Here is a 20,389-nt window from a genome sequence, read left to right as displayed (position 1 = left end):
CAAATATAGTTCAATTATTCCCTATATAGCTAAATATCACAAGTATGCAAATCTTAGAAATGAAACAATTTAGAGATTAAGTGTAGTCCCAAATTATTTTTTAATCTACGTGGGGGGGAGAAAAACCCAGGTTCAGGATTTAAGTCCAAATTACTTGCTCAAAATATTTCTATTTGACACAATTTGTTTAAAATTAAACTTTATTAGATTATTAATTTTGGCCCACAATTACTTTTTGTTATCAGAATGTCATGTAATCTATTTTATTCTTTATAAGCAAATACATAAGCATCATAGGAAGCTGACTTTGTCCTCTCATGTTAGAAGCAGCTTAAAGGCAGCTGGGGATCATAAAATTTCAGTTATCTCAAAGTAAATCTTCTCAGTGTCTCTAATGTTTTTTTTCCCTACAATCATCTAAAAGAATGCATCATACCTGATACTGGGTAAATTTCACAGGTATAGACACGCAATAATCTCAGACAACAGGTACCCACAAAGCGCAGTCTCTCTAAATCTAGAAGTGTAGCTGTGAACTGGAATCCTTTTAATCCTCTAAGTTCTTCAACTCCTAAGACTAAGGTGGTCCAGCTCCAGTGAAGAATACTCAACAATGACTCAAAACATTCCTAATCCAGAATATGGAAAAACAGACAACAATTAATTCAAATGATACCATAAACTGAATCAAACGGTAAGGCAATGGTAGACAACTTCAAAACTTTCTCTTGAACTTTTCTACTGAGATTTTACTTGAATTTTTTTACTGAGCCCAAATAATAGACACTTTTATAGTTCATTTATTAAATTACCCTTAACAGTAACTTGGAAGTTTGTTACAAAAAAGGTAAAGTAGTTAAGCATTTGCAAAAACAACATTCTTCAATATTTATCTATTTAAAAATACATTTTTTCAGTTTTCCTGCTAACAAGCCATCTAGCTTATGTAAACAAGGGAAAAATGACAAACACTTTTAAAAGAATCCATGTTTACTTGAAAGAAAAATTAAGTTCTGTACAGACACTGTAATAAAAAATTAAATAAGAGTTTTAGTATTAGTATCAAATAAACATGTCTATATATTAAAATTTACAATACAAACTATAGTCAATTCTTGATAAACATATTAACAGAAGATAAAAAATTGACTAGAAAATACTAAAAAATTCCTATTTTAAAAATTTAAAATTCTAGAATATGAGTTTAATTTGGTAGGCTTTCTTTGCAGTTCTAGCTAGTCTTCCGGTTTTATCATGGTTATATAATGACAGGTACTCATGAATCTCAAAGCAGGGCACTTACTGCCCCATTCCCACCAAATCCCAGACCACCTGAAAATGAGCGTATAGATTCAATTATTATTATTATTATTTTTGAGATAGAGTCTTCCTCTATCATCCAGGCTGGAATGCAATGATGTGATCATGGCTCACTGCAGCCTCAACCTCCTGGATTCAAGCTATCCTCCCACCACCTCAGCCTCCCGAGCAGCTGGGACTACAGGTGTGCACCACTACCATACCCAGCTAATTTTTAAGTTTTTGTAGATGGAGGTCTTACTTTATTGCCCTGGCTGGTCTTGAACTCCTGAGTTCAAGCAATCCTCCTGCCTCGGCCTCCCAAAGTGCTGAGATTATAGGAGTGAGCCACTGGGCTCAGCCCTACAGTTTACTTTTTAAAGTAATGCGTGAATATAAAGTCTACAATTACCTAATGGCCACAAAACCACGTAACTACAGAGGGGTTACAAAGCACAGAAAAATGAGATAACTAAAGAAAGCATAACAGAGTTAAAGATCCTTATTTGAATCAAAAGATACCAAACTCAATACTAAATTGGCAAGAAGCCAAAGTTCTCATAGTCTCTTATTCAAAGCATACGCTCTACAAATTGCCATGGCTCTTTTGGGTGGTCAACTTGAGAGACTATAACAAAATTTAAATGGGCACATTTCCAGAAGAAGTATGCACATAAGTACACAGGTACGTAAAGATACATGTGTATAGATGCTCATGAAGGAAGATGTAATAGTACAAGATAAGAATCAAAGTGGTTCTTTGATAGAAATCGGGTTGAATACATTAGAATACAGTAGTACCATTCTATGGGATTCTACACAAATGGAAAAGATTGAGAGAGCCAAATGTACTGCCAGGAAAGGATATCCATGATGTATAATATGAAATTTTCTAAAAAAGATGAAAACTGTAAGTATCATAAGAAACAAACAAGAATGTTGTAGAGCATACTGTATTTGGTACATACTAACAAGTTTGTTTGCATATAAAAATGGCCTGGGAAGATATATGCCAAAATGTAAATAGTAGGTATATACGGTGATAATGGGAATGTGAGAAAAACTTTCATCTACTTTTAGCATACTTTTATCCGGACTTTTATCTCATTCCTACCAGGGATATATATCAACTTTGCAGGTTAAAAAATATAATTTGAAGGGGAAAGAAATATTCTTCCTATGCATTTTACTAATATAAAAGACTAGTAGCTACATTAATAAATCACATTCAGATGGTGCCTTATTGTTCCAAAAACATTTTATACCTCTTATTTCATTAGAAATTCATAATGCTATAATGTAATTTACTTAGATAACATACATAAGAATCCTCAATTAGTAAATGAAAGATCAAGACCTTAATTTATACTTCCTTTCATTTACATCATGTTGAGTATCCATTCTGCACTGTTAACTTCAATGGCTCTGTGCTTCTTCAAGAATACAATGCGGATGGTTAAACAAACTTCCTAGATATGCAACTCTTCCACCTAGTTCCTCAAGTAGTATTAACACTTTTTTGGGCCAGCACCAAAAAAGTTCCTTCATTTTCTAATTCATTCAGCATATGCATTCATATATGTGATTTATTAGAAAAGCAACCAATTATTTCAAAAACAGCTAGGCCAATTCATCTGGTCATGTTAAAATCATAGGCAATATCTCCATTATTCTATGATTTAAAGTATACATTATCTGTGGTCTAGAATATAAATGCTAATACAAAACCAAATCTGAGTTTATAAATCTAAGCTGAGATAAACTTAGAAGAGCAGCTGAACTCTAAAAATCAAAATGTATCTGAGAACTGAAGAGAAAAGCTGAAATTAAAAAAAAATGGCTTACCACTGAGACAGTTCTTGCAAATGACCTCTTTAAAATGTGTACTGGTTCACTGGTTTGCTGTTTGCCTTTTGAAGCACTGCCATCACTAGTTGGAAGTCTAAAGGTAGTAGCCACACATTAAATTATGTTGGGAAGTCCAATGACATTTTTTCCTTTTAAAGTATATTATACATTTTTGAATGGGAAAATAATTATATACTTAAAAATTTTTTTGCTATGTAGAATGCCAATACAGGGTTTTTTTGAAACATTTTTCCAAGCTAAACAAAGTTTTGAGCATATGGGCATTTCCTTTAAATCCTACCTTTGTAAGACTGAGTAGTAGAGGCTTCTTCCTCTTATTAGAGAACACATATAACTTATATATATATAACTTATGTTCTCTAGTAATGCCACTGTTAATGCTATTAAAAAGTTATTCAACCAGTAGTACCCAAGAGTAGTCCAATGCAACTTGTTATGTTCATAAAGCTACATATTACAAGCAGTAACTATAACACATTGCACATAGCATAAAAACCAAACAAAAATCCCTTTCGGGGAAAAATAAGGTTCAAAACCATCTAGATTCACTAAGTGATTACCAGAAAGAAAGACAGGGAGATAGAATCACTGTTCTAGAGTATTTTCTTTGATTATTTACTACTTAATGAATGACAACAATTTTTAGCGAGGGTTTATATCCATTTGAATTCTTTATTCTATAAGTATTTCAGCAGTCTAGAAATAGATAAGACACACACATAGGCATATGCCTCTATACATGTCTAAATTGTTTTAAGTTAAAGTTTTAAAATAATGTTAGAAACATAGTAAATATTATTATATGAACAAATTACTATTTGGTATTTCAATTAAAGGTGAAAATTTATCAACAGTAGGGGATTTTCCAATTCATTACATCACCAAATGAACAGGGAACATAAGACTACAGTACATCAGTCAGGCCTACATCTATAGCCCTGCCCATCTTCCCTGAAATTTCACTTATCTAAGGCAAATTTTATTCTTTTATAAAATTTGAAATTGGTAAGAAAATCAATAGATATATTTAAAATGGGCAAAAAAAACATTTTTTAAAAAGGTCAGTAAAATGCTGTTATTGGTATAAAACAGATAATCTGAGTAATCAGGCAAAGTTTAAAATAAAGCCTGATGTGGAAAATGTTTAAAAATATGCAAAATATTAACTAAATATTTTTGTTAAATATATTTATAGTTCTACCAGCATATTATAAATTTGCTGAATGCTTCAAATAATTTATCCCTATTATGGCATATATTTTGTAATGATTCCACTTTATTATAGCAAAATAAACTGTACTAATTAAGTATAAATATGCTAAATACCTGTATAATAACTGAGGTATCTGACCAGCATTAACATCTGTACCATTATTTGATTTCTTTGAACTCTTGAACTGGAAAACAACCCTAAGAAGAGAAAACAATGAGACCAAAAACCACATGATCCAAGAGTCATTACAGGAAATAAGAAATTTAAGAAACATGTTTTCAAATTTTATGTCAATGAAAATGATTCACTCTTTTAAGTAAAGAAAAAGCAAAAAGGTATTTTCTAGATATTCATTCTAGCTCTGAATGGGTTAATCAGTAAAATGAAGGAACTGAACCTGATCAGAACTCCTAATGAGTAGCTGTCCTGTCCTCCTTCCTCTCCAACTCAGCTGTAACCATAGCAGTAAACGTTTACAATTTCTACTTACAAGTAGTAGTAGTATCATATCTGCTTGACTAGCTGCATGATAAGCTTTAGTCTCAGAGTGCCATGACATTCCAAGTCTGAATGAACTAAGAAAATCATACAGTCCAGGGTCAAAATAGTCTCTCAGTTCTAAATATATTCTTAAGTTGAAGGGATGCACACAACAGATTTGATTTTTCTACAGCAGTATCCTTGAATACTCAGCAACATGAAATTCACCTCACGAATAAGTCAATTTCTTTTTTAGTCAGCTTTGTTATGAATTGACTGGCACTGAAATATATACTGTTATATAATTTCAACTGATTTCAAATAGTTTATGCTCAGGAGTAATAAAGAATAAATTGAATTTATCTTACAAATGATAGTCCTTTAGAATACATAAATCATAGTAATAGAATATTTAAAATGTTGGATTTAGAGTCAAAATATTCTAGGTATGGATTTGGTTCTGCCACATAGTAACCATATGACTCTCAGCAAATAGCAAATAACTTCACCTTTTTATTTCTCTGGTCCTTGGAGTATAAAAAGGGGCTAATAACTGCTTCATAAAGCTACTGAGGACATCAAATCAGGTAATACATAAGAAAGTGTTGTACAAACTGAAAAGTACTCTATACATGAAAGTTATTTCAAAACAGCAAAATTTTCCCTACATTTTGCTAAAATAATACACATTGCTGAAACTCTGAAATTTTAAACTGTTTTCTCATGCACCACCAAATGTAGTATCACATATCTACTTCTTTTTTATGGTTTCAAACACCTCATTTTCCTTGTCACCCTCCTCTATATAATTTCTAATTTGGTAGTCAAGCTCATAAACAATGTAATACCCAGAAATATATACAAATACCATCTGACAAGAGCCAAGTACAGTGGTCTTATTATCTCCTTGTTCTGTCTCAATCTTAATTTGGCATGAGGTTACATGAATTTAATTTTTAGCAATTATATTATGCTCTAGTCTTCCTAAGCTTTTAAATTCTGCTGAAAAGTCCTTTGAGCTTTCAAAACAGTATTCCACTGACAAAAATAAGAATCGCTTAAGTAACACCCGGGCATTTACTTACCCATCATCTGTGGTAATAGACGCCTGTCCATGAGATCCACAGTCACTGCTAGGTCCTGACACTCGGGCCCATGCTACATACCACCACCCAGCTTGCAGGAGAACAGGCTCATCAAACATCATTGCATATTTTTCTCTGAGAAAAAATTAGTGAGTCAAAGACAATGTTTTTGTATTTCTCTGTTACATACATTTATTTTTTCAAAATCCCTTATAAACAAAAACATGAAACTGAATTATAAAATTCTTATAAACCAACATAAAAAACACTCTATTTTAAGAAGTCTGAAAGAGAACACAAGCAAACAACATATTATCTGTGTTATTTCTTTCTCCTCTTCTCGAATTCTACAATATCCTTAAATCTTATATAACTTTCATATTAAAATAAGGTAGAATGTTTTAAACTGATGTTAAAAAACATGCAAATTTTGTCTGGGCGCAGTGGCTCACGCCTGCAATCTCAGCACTTTGGGAAGCTGAAACGGGTCAATCATGAGATCAGGAGATCAAGACCATCCTGGCTAATATGATGAAACCCTGTCTCTACTAAAAATACAAAAAAAAAAAAATTAGCCAAGTGTGGTGGCATGCACCTGTAGTTCCAGCTACTTGGGAGGCTGAGGCAGGAGAATTCGCTTGAACCTGGGAGGTGGAGGTTGCAGCGAGCCAAGATTGCCCCACTGCACTCTAGCCTGGGTGACAGAGTGAGACTTCGTCTCAGAAAAAAAAAAAAAGCAAATTTTGCTATAAAATAAAAATCTGAACTTTAGTTTTAAAGCTCATTCATTCAGCTAAATAGTTTTGAGAGGCAGCGTGTTAAGAAAATGGCCCTGGAGTCAGGCGGCCTGAGTTCAAGGCCCAGCTTTGTGACTTGCTAGCAGGGCAACTCGGAGCAAGTTACTCTATCTTCTCAGTACCTTAGCTTCTTCACCTGAAAACTGGGGTGAAAATAATGTCTAGCTCAAAGGGTTGTCCTGAACATTGAGTTAAGTCGGATAGGTATTTGGAGTCTGTCACAGGATATCTACACAAAAAAGTTATTAATTTAGAAGGAGAGAAAAATACAATAAGTAAGGGCATCTTCTAAAGGGCATAAGCAAGTTACAAAGTTCTAGGTAACAGAGTGGATGTAATGTTTACTGGCTGTACCTGGAATTAAGAGAAGGATAAAGGGCATTTAAAGAAGATGGAGAATATCATGAAAAAATCTGTAGAGGTATTGAAGTACAAAAGTCAGGAAATGGCAAGGTGTTGTATTTCATTAACGCATTAAGATAGCTATAGAAGAATAGAAGGTAGAAAGTCAAAAATAATGCTGGGTGTTACGGAAATACTTCAGTACTCCCAATGCCTTAGGAATCTGGGCTTTGTACACAAGCAAATGCAGAAACCCTAGATGATTCTCTATAAATGAAACTGTGCTTTATATTTCGGACTCATAATCATATGCTCAAAAACAAATGGCGGCCAGGCGCAGTGGCTCATGCCTGTAAACCCAGCACTTTGGGAGGCCAAGGCAGGCAGATCACTTGAGGTAAGGAGTTCAAGACCAGCCTGGCCAGCATGGTGAAAAAGCCCATCTCTACTAAAAATACAAAAATTAACTGGGCTTGGTGGCGTGCAACCTCTCAGTGACTAGAGAGACAGAGGCATGAGAATTACTTAAACCTGGGAGGCAGAGGTTGCAATGAGTTGAGATCACACCATTGCACTACAGCCTGGGTGGTGGAATGAGACTTTGTCTCAAAAATAAATAAATAAATACAGCAAATGATAATAATACCTTAAGGCTTTGGTAAAAATTAATCAATTAACTTTCTTGAAATTTTCCCTAATATTCATTTGTATAAAACATTAAAGATTACTAAAAAAAATCTTCTGATATTAGTTAATGCCTAAGAAACAGTCCAAATTTTCTTTAGACTTACTCTTTTGTTTTCAAAAGTATGTATCTTATACAAGCAGTCAGTATATTGTAATCATCCTTGTTTCTGAAAATATACATTTTCACTAGCCAAAAACCTACAAGGTTTTCTTAACATAATTATTGTTGGGAAACATAGCATATTATGACTACTATGAAGCTCAGTTTATAATTTTTCTTATCATAATATTCCCTGCTTCAAACCAGGGAACATTAATCATAAGATAATACTGAGATAATTCTTAGGGTTACATAAAGAGGGCTGATATAAAGTGTAGGTCTCTTAGTTAATGAACCTTCATAAATAAACATACTAATTTTGATAAATTCCCAAAAAGTTTCAGTAAAGCTGGTCACCTCCCTAAGTGTGTTATTATCAAGTATATCATACTGGCATGATGTCAGGATACATCTGAATTATGGCCAAATATAACCACTCGACACTAATTATTTATTACCTGTAATGTCAGGAGTAATAAATAACTGCACTATCACTAGAACACTAGCAAACTAGGTGTTCTGTAAGAGATTCATGAAAGTAAAGGTGTATAAAATATATGCATATTTCTATTTTTATCTTCAAGTTTGAAACAGTTGAATTAACTTATGAAATAAATTTATGAAGTGTATTGGTTTAAATGCAACATTTTTGAAAGCAATACTTACACTGCTTAATATATAATTTAATTTCTCAAGCATCTGATATTCATAGCAGATTATTCAAAACTTCCTTTTAAAGTTATGTATATTCATTTATAATAAATTTTTAAGTACCCAAGAGTTACCATGAATAATGCACAAATTATTTACCTAGCAGCACAGTCATAAGCCAATACATCAGTCTCTGCAAGAAGGTCACCATCAGTTTCATGATCTCCTCCATCAGGACCCAATTCAAACAGCTAAGGGGAGAGAAAATCATTTATATAAATCAGCTATACAAAGTTGAGGAACAATGTGTTCATAATTTTGTGCATGTTCCATGTATGCCGGACCATACCAAATGTAAAAATCAGAGTACCTACTTTTTTAACATTATTAGGGGAAATACATAAACATATGTATTTAAATTAGGAAACAAGGTTTTATGGCCTACATTAACCTCTGTTTTCCTAATTTATATATTCATCTATTCATATCAAATGCTCCAAATACTTCTATACAAGTTTTGAACCTGATATAAGCATCTGAAAAAGGTGAGAGAATGCAACCAAAAATTTTTACCTAAGAGAGTTTCTAAATGAGGTAGAGTCTTGTTTCATTGCTTACTAGCTCTGAGATTCTGGGACCTAGTTTCCTCATCCATAGAAGGTGGGTGGACACTAATAGTTTCCTCCTCACAGTACTTTTAAAAATTAAGTGAATACTGTAGAATTCTTTTAAAAAAAAAAAGGATAGAATAATATTAGCTTCAGAGACAAAAAGAAGAGCAGTGTAAGAATCCTTAAAAACAATAGGTAACAAAATATAGTTCAAAGTAATATGGCAAGAAAAAAAGATGAAAAAAGCACGATAAAAATGGCTCTTAAAATGGGGAAGATCCTCTGGGGTAAGAAAAAAATATATATCCAATAGGAAAAGGTTAAAAATTAAGAGAAAATAAGAATTATAAGAAAAAGGTCTTTTTAAAAAATGCCTGTTTAAAAAAAACAAAAACCTTTTCCTCTGGATAATTACAGCAGATGAATTGCAAGAGAGGCAGATAAAGATTAAAATGAATTAAAATTTACTGGACAGGTACTGTGCTAGGTGTCTAAATTCTTAAATTATATGCTAGTGACTTAGAAATCTTTCTCCAGCTCAGATCTTACTCTCAACAGTAATTGGATTCCCTTCATCCCACTAGTTCTACACCCTCCTCCTGGCTTTTCTTTTCTGGTTAATGGTACTTTTATTCACCTAGTCATTCAGATAAAAAGTCTGAAATAGGCCGGGCCTGGTGGCTCACGCCTGTAATCCCAGCACTTTGGGAGGCTGAAGCAGGCAAATATATGAGGTCACATGAGACCAGCCTGGCCAACAAGGTGAAACCCTGTCTCTGCTAAAAATACAAAACTGAGCTGGACGTGGTGGCACATGCCTGCAGTCCCAGCTACTCGGGAGGCTGCGGTAGAAGAATCACTTGAACCCAGGAGGTGGAGGTTGCAATAAGCTGAGATGGCGTCACTGCACTCCAGTATGGGTGACCAAGAGAGACTCTGTCTCAAGAAAAAAAAGTATGTTTGGGACTTCAGATCTCCATATGTTCTGGAATAAAAATCAAGGTGGAGTATCCTGAAAAAAAAAAAAAAAAAAAAAAAAGCCTGAAATAATCCTTTTTCTATGTTTATCTGCCATTACTGTATTCTCTTATTGGTATCAAAGCTTTTCAATTCAACATATTCCCTATTGCTGGCTAGAATATTTCAAAGACAAATTAGGCTTAACTCCATTCTCTTCTTCTTCTAACCCATGTTCCAAAGTTGAGGGTTTTTGCATTTGTTTCATGATCCTTAGTACGCTTATAAAAATGATTAATCAGAAAGCTTTCTTAATCTAAAATTATTCCTTGGTTTCTCATCTCCTCCACAGCATGCTATGAAGGTTCCTAATAATTTCCCCCTAACCTGGCTCCCCTATTTACATTAAACAAATATTTCTGAACACATACTGTATGCCAAGCACAGTTCTAGAAATTGGACATAAAGGGATAAATATTGCAAAGAATTGGGGGCTAGTGGGAGTAAGTTTATGGTTGGAAATCAAATTTACAGTTTTAAATAGGCTTACCAAGGAATGAAGCTCTGAAGGCAATGAGGAAGTGGGCTATGTAGGTGTTGAAGTGAAGAGAGCTGTAGTTAAGAGGAAACAGCAAGTGAAGAGGTACTGAGATTTGACCGTACCTAGAATGCTCAAGAAACAATAAGCAGGCCAGTGTCATGGGATTAGAGTAAAACAACTAGTAGAACAAAAGGTCAGAGAGGTGATGACAGTCAGTTCTTATGGGGACTTTGCAGGTCCTTCTAAGGCCTTTGATTCTCATTCTAACATAGGAAGACACTACAGGATTCTAAAGAGACTATGATGCAATCTCTTGTACATTTTAAGAGAATCACTCTGCCGCACTGAGAATGGAATAAATGGGGTGAGGACAGACACAGCACACAAGCTGGGAGGCTACTTTTACAATCCTGATGAGAATGGCTGTGGCATGGGCCAATCTGATACCAGTGGCAGTTTTCAGAAGTGGTTAGATTCTGGATTAATTTTGAAAGTAGAACCAACAATATTTGCTGCTAAAGCAGATGTGTGTAAAAGAAAGAGTAGAATCAAGGATGACTCCAAGACTTTTGGCCTGAGCAAACAGGATAATGAAGTTAACTCCATGCTGAGTCAGTTAACTGGGATGGGGAAGAACATGAGGACAGCAGGTTTAGTCAGATCGTCAGAAGCACGGTATTGAGTATGTAACCTCCGAAATGCCTATCAGACATTCACGTGGAGACACAGCACAGGCAGTTGTACACATGGGTTTAAAATCAGAGAAGAGGTCTATACGTTTAAAAGTCATCAGAGATAAAAGTCCATGAGGCTGGACCACTATGGGGAAAAGAATACTTTTAAAAGATGTCAAAACTGAGTTGTTGGCACTCCAACATTTAGAGGTCAGGAAGATGATGAGCAACCAGCAGATACTAAGAAGAGCAGTCAGTGGGACAGAAGGAAAATGACAGATGGTGTCCTGGGGGACAAAGGAAGAAAATATTTCAAAGAGAACTCAGTTGGGTTAAATTCAGCTGACTGGTTAAGGAAGATGAGAGCTGAGGCTTGACTACCGAATTTAGCAATACGAAAGTCAGCAGTGTCCTTAACAAGGGCAATGTCAGTGGTGGGGCAAAAATCGGACTAGAGTAGGTTCAAATAGGAATGGTAAGAGAAAGAATGGAGACAGAAAGTATAGAAAGAATGTATGCACCTAAAGTAAAATAATTATTTAAAAAAAAGAAAGAAAGAAAGAATGTATACAGAGACTAGCTAGGTGGCTAGTCTAAGACAAATATCTTTGCCTAGGGTAATGATAGAAGAGTCTTTTTTTTTGTGGGGAAGAAACAGATAATGAGGCCTATCCAAAAAATGTCTAGGTTTCTGGCCTATGTATCAAGCATATGGAGGGTAGCACTAATCACGAGAGAGAGATCAGTGGAACAGCATGAATTGAGTTGAGATATTATGACTGATAACTGATGTGCCTTTAATGTATTTATATGGAAATGCATCAAAGAAGTCTGAGTTGGAGACATAAATTTGTGGATTATGGTATGCTGATGAGTATTAAAACTTTGGGCTTAAAAGAGAATACTTATAAGAATATGTGAAGAAAGAGGGCCTTGAGCTGGTTTTTGAGGAACTCCTACTTTCAGTGGCCAGGTGGAAGGGAATGAACCTAAAAGAGATAGAAGAAACAAGAAATAACTAGAGGTATGAAAACAAAACAAAAAAATAAAGAAGGGCTTAACAAATGTATACCTTAGAAAGAGGTGAAGGGAGAAAAAAAAAAAAACCTGACTACTGTTGAAAGGCCTTAGTCCATTAATTGGATAACTGAATACAAAAGGCGAGATCATTTCCAGAGGATAGAAGGAGTGAGGTAGAATTTGAGGCTGAAAAAGAAAAACAGGGCTAATATAAAAACTACATTTATAGAAGGCCTCTATAATTCTATATACCACAATGTTTGAAAATAAGGTCCACTATGCTATTCGCTATTCCAAATATAAAAAATCTCTTAGAGCTAGGAAAAAACATATTTTCCTAATGAGCTTATTAGACATGGTCAAGTATACATTGAGGTTGCTTTTCTAACTTGAGGATGAATCAAGACATCCTAAAATAATTTTGAAGTAGTTGCACTGAAATGAGCCAAAGACAATCTACCGTTTTTCTTATTATCAACATACATGTGCTATAAGAGTCCTTAATCATTATTCTATCACTATACTCCATTTAACTATAGGAGCTTTAAATGTTTATGCATCCTTATATTATCTGGTTTTTTTTTTAGCACACGTATTCTAACTATAATCAGAAACAAGCAAATATTTCTTTAAATTTGTCAGTGCTGGTTGGGTATCCATGGGGAGTGTCCTTGGAAACCATCATTACAAAGGAGTGTTAACATATTGATATCATTTTTAGATATTATTGAGAGAACTAAGAAAATACCTCCTGGATAGATGACATTTAACTGGGATTTTTTTGTGAAGCCTGCTATTGAAATTCAGGCAGAAATTACAGTTTTCTTTTTTCTTTTAAGAGCAAAATTAGGTAATTTGAGAAGCAGAACATTCAAACTATCAGTGAATGTTCAAAGAATGAACATATACTTTGCTCAGGATAATTGTTGGCCCTTTTAGACATGAATAGGTGTGATAAACATATGACTGACTCTCAATGATTTTTAGTTTGTCTACCAGATGGAATCCTCCCCTAACACGATCTCTCACTCATCCCTGGTCTCCATTCCTGGGATGAAGATGTCTGTTTACATAGTATTTGGAACTAAAAATGCTCAAACTTTTTAGCCACATCAAAATGTCCCTAAACAGCTGCACCTTGTCTGTCATTAAAATGGCTATAAAAAAGTAGCCACATAAAAAGGCACTGGTATTGCTAGAACTCCAGGAAGTTCCATACAAAAGACTGAGATAATAATAGCCTTTTTTCAGTTGTAAATTATTGAAAAATAATTTTTCTTTCATTTCCTCCCTTCTTAGTGAGTTATATTTAATGAGTTTCTTATTTAGTATTATTATCGTCAATTTTAGCAATGTTTCCTCTATCTTTAAAAAGAAGCATTAAAAACAAAATAAACCAAGTTTAAAAGAAAAAAATGAAACATTAAAATAATAAATTAAGACAAAATCAGTATCTTCAAACAAAAAAGGGCAACATTGTTGATGAACTTTACCTTAATTTTAGCAGTATATTCTCCTCTACCTCCAAACAGACCAAGACCACCAAGTAAAATATCAGTGTCGGCACTAAAACGTATAGCTTCTACTGAATGGGCAGAATAACCCCAGCCTCCTCCATGACCTAAATGATATAAATAATAATCTATGTTTTAAAATATCCACATATATTTCAGTTGTAAGACAATATTTCCTAAACCTAAGTATACATACTTTCAAACCTGTTTACCACACTATAATCTTCTTTAGAATAAACCTTCATTACTGCTTGAGTCTCTTCCTCTGTACTTGCAACACCCATTTTTAAGTCCTGCATAGCTGCCAAGGTATCAAGACAACCTAAAACAACAAATAAACAAAAATTAATTCATTGAAATTAAAATGTCCTATGGTATTATTGATGACATAAAATGCTATAAGGGATATATTATAATAAATAAACTTGGAATGTTACTCCGAGCTTTAAACATCATTTCATGGAAGAATACTTAAAACCAATACAAATTCTCCCTTGTCTGATTAATGGTCATATTTAAACATGCTGTATGACAGCCTTTTACACAAAACTGGATCGCTGAAAAGTTGAAATCACTTAGCCTTTGAGTTCTTATAAGGTTCTTCCTTTTATGAAACTCTCCAAATTAGTTTGATCCTGAAAGTACCATTTGAGGAAGACACATTAGTGTCACATAACCTTAATCAACACTAGTTTTGGATTTCTACAATAGATACCAAAATGAAATTTGAGAAAAAAGAAACAAAGAGTTATATTTATGATCTAGTAATTATACTTAGGAATATGATTTCACAACTGCAAGTGCTAGGGCTTAAAATGAGTCTTTTTAAGGATCATTTTCAAAAACAACAAAATACATAGTTATGTGGAGTGATATAAAATCTCCAGCTACAGAATAAATATGTTGCAAAAGTACTATATCTCAAAGTAATTAAATGAGAATAAAGCTGATATGCTGTGGAAAACTGTTATATAAGAAGAGATAGAAGTGGTATATAAAATTAATTATATTTTATAAAATTTGATATTTAAAATAATATACTTAAACATATACTTGAATATTTTATCATACCTTTAAAAGTTTATACATTCACGTTGAGCAAACACATTATTTTTAAGGGTCTACCTCTGGGAAAATTAACTACTTGGGCATACATAAATCTTTCATGGTGTTGGTACAGGTCTCATGTATTGTTTTCCATGGAATTAGCCTCTTAGAGGAGTAACTTATTTTGTATATTATTATGTTTAACAAACAAGATAGAATTACATATAAATTTAAAAATTCTAAATAATTAAAAATAAAAAACAAAACCCAAGACAGCACACATTAATGTGAATTAATGGTACATCAAATCGCAATCCTACCTAAAATGTGCAAAGCTGCATGAGATCGAGTAGTGAGTGCCCTTGATCCTGTTGGTAAGGCAAGTTCAGGACTTAGAATACTACATCTGGACTGCATGTCTGCTGCAGAGGGAAGTCTGGCATCAGCAACCACTGCATTGTAACACCACAGTTCTCTAGTATTTGGTCGAAACCTTTAAAGAAAAAGAATAATTACAGCACCTCAACATGGTTTTGTTTTTAAAAACTTCCTAAAACATAACTGATGATACAAAGAGAATAAATAATACAGTCGGCTTAAAGAGGAAAAATGTAGCTCATTATCTTCTAGATCTAAGCTAAACATACAAAAAAAATTATATCACTAAAAGTGAAATAATTTGAAAATAGATTATAATAAATAATATAGCAAGACTGTATACTTAAAGTTTTGATACATACATATAAATATGATACTCAACAAATGCCCCATTAAAAACTTTAAAAGCAAAGGACAAATTGAAGAAAAATGTGAAGTGTATATGTGAGACAAAACTACAATATCCTCAAGAGTTAGAAACAATCAATCCATAGCAAAAAATAGGCAAGGACAGGGAATGCTATTCTCAGAAAGGAAACACAGAATGGATGTGGCTGTTCGACCATATGAATAAAAAGTAAACACCAAAAGAAACTATTAGGAACCCACAACGTCGTCATCATTCCATTTCTCTTAACTCTTTCATAACAAAAACTTCAAAAAGCTATCTCCACTTCCTGACCTCTTTTAGGGGTCAGGAAGTGGAGGATGCAAGCTGTTGTTTAATAAATATAGTCTCAGTTTTCCAAGGGAAAAAAGTTCTGATGATCTCTTTCACAGTAACATAAATATACTAAACACTACTGACTGCAGACTTTTAAAATAATTAAGATGGTAAATTTTACACTGTACTTTTACCACAATTTTAAGATTTTATATTATTTTTAAAAAGTACTTAAAATAGCATTTGGGAGAAAATAAAGTATATGATAGTAGCTTCTATAATTAGTAGCATTAATATTATTGTATTATTGCTTTTGAGAAGTGCTGTTGATCTTATTGTTTAGGTGATCGTTCTTTTCTCTCTGGCTGCTTTTAAGATTTTCCCTTGGTCTTCAGTGTTCAACAGTTTCACTAACTCTTTTGATGGTAAACAATGGAAACACATGGTTTCTAATTATCTGTGGATTCAAATTTCTTTTTGGTTCCAGAAAATTCATGGTAAGGGGCAAGAAGAGACCAGAAATTATTTGCCCCCCTACACGAATGCATATTTGACTGCTTCCTCTACTCTATGTTTACTTTATCTCCAGACAAATACATAATTCACTGTTCCCTCTACCCCTTCCTTTTCACGTGCAACACATGGACTCAAACCCTTACAAGAATGTGACCACATCCTCTCTTTCTTTCTTTTCCCTTCTTCCTCCTGCTCACTTTTCCTCTTTAAATACTGAAGCCCTCAAACCTCTTCAGAACAAGTACAGGGCACAGATCCTACTGCGGATTGTCTTTTCTTCCCAGGCATGTTCTCTTCGCAAGATAAAAATTTCTAAAGTGATGGAGACTTACCTCAGTCATTTCACAGTTCTGTGAGCCTATCTTTTAACTCAGCAATTCTACATTTTAAAAGCTAGCTTGTAGAAATACTTGCACATGTGTATAACTCTGTGTGTAGATATGTATTTGTTTACCGTAGCATTATAGGTAATACTGTAATATTAAAAAACAACCTAAAATGTCCACTGATGGGCAAACAGTTAAGTATATTTGGTATATCCAGACCATAGAATTCCACAGCTTTAATAATGAAGCTGTTTAAATACTGACTTGGAAAGATCTCTAAATTATTTTTGAGCAAAAATCTAACTTTTAGAATAGGTATGTTTTTATTACATGAAAAGAAAAATACATGCATTTTAAAAGGTGTCAGACAAATATAAACAAAACTTCATACTTGTGATTCACAGAGAAGGTTATTAGGATTTGGTATGGGAAAAGAAACAGATAAAGAGTATGACCATCCTTTTTCCTCTATGCATTTTTGCTTTGCTTTTTACAAAGTAACACAAATTCACGTATTATTTCTGTAAATTTTTATGTGCAAAATAAAATAGGTATTCTTAACATTTATCTGTTCTTTATAGATGATGTTTCAAATTATTCAGGTGAAGCGGGCTTCTAAATAATATAAAAGGAAAACGATGCAGGCCAGAAGGAAGGTCAAAGTAAGCTAATAATGGATGTGCAATGCACATGATAGCTGTAAAATGCAAGTGCCCCACTGAAAAACACAAAAGACACAAAGCAACCAGAAGTCAGAATAACAGAAATTCTGATCCTGATTTAAAGAAAAATATCTCTCAGCTGTTTTACCAAAACATCTCTTAATTTCTGTTTTCCGACAATTGAGAAATTGACTGAGGAGCTGGCAAGGTATTTGAGATCATCTGTCTATTGCTATCACCATAAGTGAAAAGACAAGGTTCAACCAGCTGAATATCATACTTCAGAGTTCTGTTAAGACCCCGTGAAAATGGTTCTAGTTCAAGTAAGTTTTTATTGTTAGATTTAGTTATACTGGTATTACTAAGTTAGTGAATGTATCCAGAAACAGATTCCATACTGCCAATTTTTATTTTTGTTTTGTTAATGCAAATTTATTTCATTTAAAAATAAAACACATAAGAACTACAAAACAATAAAACATCAATTTACACCTAAGTCCAAACCAGAGTGTGCTCTTTGGTAACTAAGACTATTGTACACTGACTTCTAATCAGTAAGTAACTGCAGCCAATTCTATCTTTACATCTGTTCTCCTCCCTATCCCCTCCATTCTGTCCCACTGTGACCACTCTAACTTTGGTTCTTAATACCTCATGTCTCCATAAGAATGACCACAAAAGACCACTGGCCCATAGTCGCTTGTTATTTCATCTACCCTGCACAATGCAGCCAGAGAGATGTAACTGGTTTGATGTATGCAACCCAATACTGGCCTGGGAAGTGGAGTAGTCTCTTCACTCCAAATGCAAGCCTCATGATTAATCTCTATTTTGGAACAAGGAAGAAAATTACCAAGGAGTTGGCAAGGCATTTGAGATCATCTATCCCACTGCTACCACATGGCCTCTCAGGACTTAGCTGTCTGATGAGAATGCAAGCAGGCATGGGCAGTAGAAGGAAGACAGAAAAAAGTCTTTCATTCACACCACTTCAACCTTTCAATTTACTGGAATCCTGCCTACTAAGACCAGCCACAAGAGGAAAGAAGTGCTCAGCCCTGTGATCAGCCACTCTGGTGATGGTAGTGTATACCTCCTACTAGTATCCAAAGCTAGAAACACTAGGAAGGGTAACTTCTCTGTTTTGTATATAAAGCAACACAATAAATTTTAAACAAATGCAACATAATTTCTTGAGTCTCTTTTGTACCTTATTTATCTCTACATTTTAATAATTTCCAGACTGCATATAACCCTGTATATTTTTCTACCAGTATTTTTTTTAACAATTCAATAAGCATACTTTTAATAAAAACATTGTGTTATTTGTAAACTATTATGTACATACATAGTAAAATAATCAAGTAATTGAATTTGTTGATATTGCTAAAAACAGATTTTAGCATACAAAAAAGAGACAAATATCAAATTAAGTTGAGTAAAAGTTATACAACCTTAAATGTGTATATACCAATATGAAATCTTAATGTATTTTATTTTTTTTATTGCATTTTAGGTTTTGGGGTATATGTGAAGAACATGCAAGATTGTTGCATAGGTACACACACGGCAGTGTGATGTGCTGCCTTCCTCCCCTTCACCTATATCTGGCATTTCTCCCCATGCTACCTCTCCCCAACTCCCCACCCTCCACTGTCCTTCCCCTATTTTCCCCCGACAGACCCCAGTGTGTGATGTTCCCCTCCCTGTGTCCATGTGTTCTCATTTTTCAACACCCACCTATGAGTGAGAACATGCGGTGTTTGATTTTTTGTTCTTGTGTCAGTTTGCTGAGAATGATGGTTTCCAGGTTCATCCATGTCCCTACAAAGGAAACAAACTCATCGCTTTTGATGGCTGCATAATACTCCATGGTGTGTATGTGCCACATTTTCCCTGTCCAGTCTATCGTCGATGGGCATTTGGGTTGGTTCCAGGTCTTTGCTATTGTAAACAGTGCTGCAATGAACATTCGTGTGCACGTGTCCTTATAGTAGACTGGTTTATAATCCTTTGGATATATACCCAGTAATGGGATTGCTGGATCAAATGGAATTTCTATTTCTAGGTCCTTGAGGAATCGCCACACTGTCTTCTACAATGGTTGAACTAATTTACACTTCCACCAACATTGTAAAAGTGTTCTTATTTCTCCACATCCTCTCCAGCATCTGTTATCTCCAGATTTTTTTAATGATCACCATTCTAACTGGCGTGAGGTGGTATCTCAATGTAGTTTTGATTTGCATTTCTATAATGACAAGTGATGATGAGCATTTTTTCATATGTTTGTTGGCCTCATGTATGTCTTTTCTTGTAAAGTGTCTGTTCATGTCCTTTGCCCACTTTTGAATGGGCTTATTTTTTTCTTGTAAATCTGTTTTAGTTCTTTGCAGATTCTTCAGCCCTTTGTCAGATGGGTAGATTGCAAAAATTTTGTCCCATTCTGTTGGTTGCTGATTCACTCTAATGACTGCTTCTTTTGCTGTGCAGAAGCTGTGGAGTTCGATTAGGTCTCATTTGTCTACTTTGGCTTTTGTTGCCAATGCTTTTGGTGTTTTGGTCAGGAAGTCCTTGCCTATGCCTATGTCCTGAATGGTTTTGCCTAGGTTTTATTATAGGGTTTTTAATGGTGTTAGGTCTTATGTTTAAGTCTTTAATCTACCTGGAGTTAATTTTAGTGTAAGTTGTCAGGAAGGGGTCCAGGGTCTGTTTTCTGCACATGGCTAGCCAGTTTTCCCAACAACATTTATTAAACAGGGAATCCTTTCCCCATTGCTTGTTTTTGTCAGGTTTGTCAAAGATCAGATGGTTGAAGATGTGTGGCATTGCCTCTAAGACCTCTGTTCTGTTCCATTGGTCTATATGTCTGTTTTAGTACCAGTACCATTCTGTTTTGATTACTGTAGCCTTATAGTATAGTTTGAAGTCCAGTAGTGTGATGCCTCCCGCTTTT

General features: G+C 34.2%; 1 protein-coding gene across 18 annotated transcripts in view; it reads right to left on the bottom strand.

The window, feature by feature from the left end:
* MYCBP2 (MYC binding protein 2) overlaps nucleotides 1–20,389 on the bottom strand; it is a 275,403-nt gene that overhangs the window by 135,473 nt on the left and 119,541 nt on the right. For all 18 annotated transcript variants that reach the window (XM_017498820.2, XM_037727973.1, XM_017498830.2 and 15 more), the window contains 8 exons: nucleotides 15,208–15,380; nucleotides 14,037–14,162; nucleotides 13,820–13,947; nucleotides 8,683–8,774; nucleotides 5,947–6,081; nucleotides 4,495–4,578; nucleotides 3,145–3,241; nucleotides 437–629 (listed from right to left, as the gene is read on the bottom strand). In XM_017498820.2, the coding sequence (XP_017354309.1) occupies nucleotides 437–629; nucleotides 3,145–3,241; nucleotides 4,495–4,578; nucleotides 5,947–6,081; nucleotides 8,683–8,774; nucleotides 13,820–13,947; nucleotides 14,037–14,162; nucleotides 15,208–15,380 (1,028 nt within the window). The remainder of the gene's footprint in view (nucleotides 1–436; nucleotides 630–3,144; nucleotides 3,242–4,494; nucleotides 4,579–5,946; nucleotides 6,082–8,682; nucleotides 8,775–13,819; nucleotides 13,948–14,036; nucleotides 14,163–15,207; nucleotides 15,381–20,389) is intronic.

The sequence above is a fragment of the Cebus imitator genome, unplaced genomic scaffold (genome assembly GCF_001604975.1).
Source record: "Cebus imitator isolate Cc_AM_T3 unplaced genomic scaffold, Cebus_imitator-1.0 Scaffold252, whole genome shotgun sequence".
Classification (NCBI taxonomy): domain Eukaryota; kingdom Metazoa; phylum Chordata; class Mammalia; order Primates; family Cebidae; genus Cebus; species Cebus imitator.
Note: the sequence above shows the minus strand (reverse complement) of the source record. Positions and strands in the feature narration are given on the sequence as shown.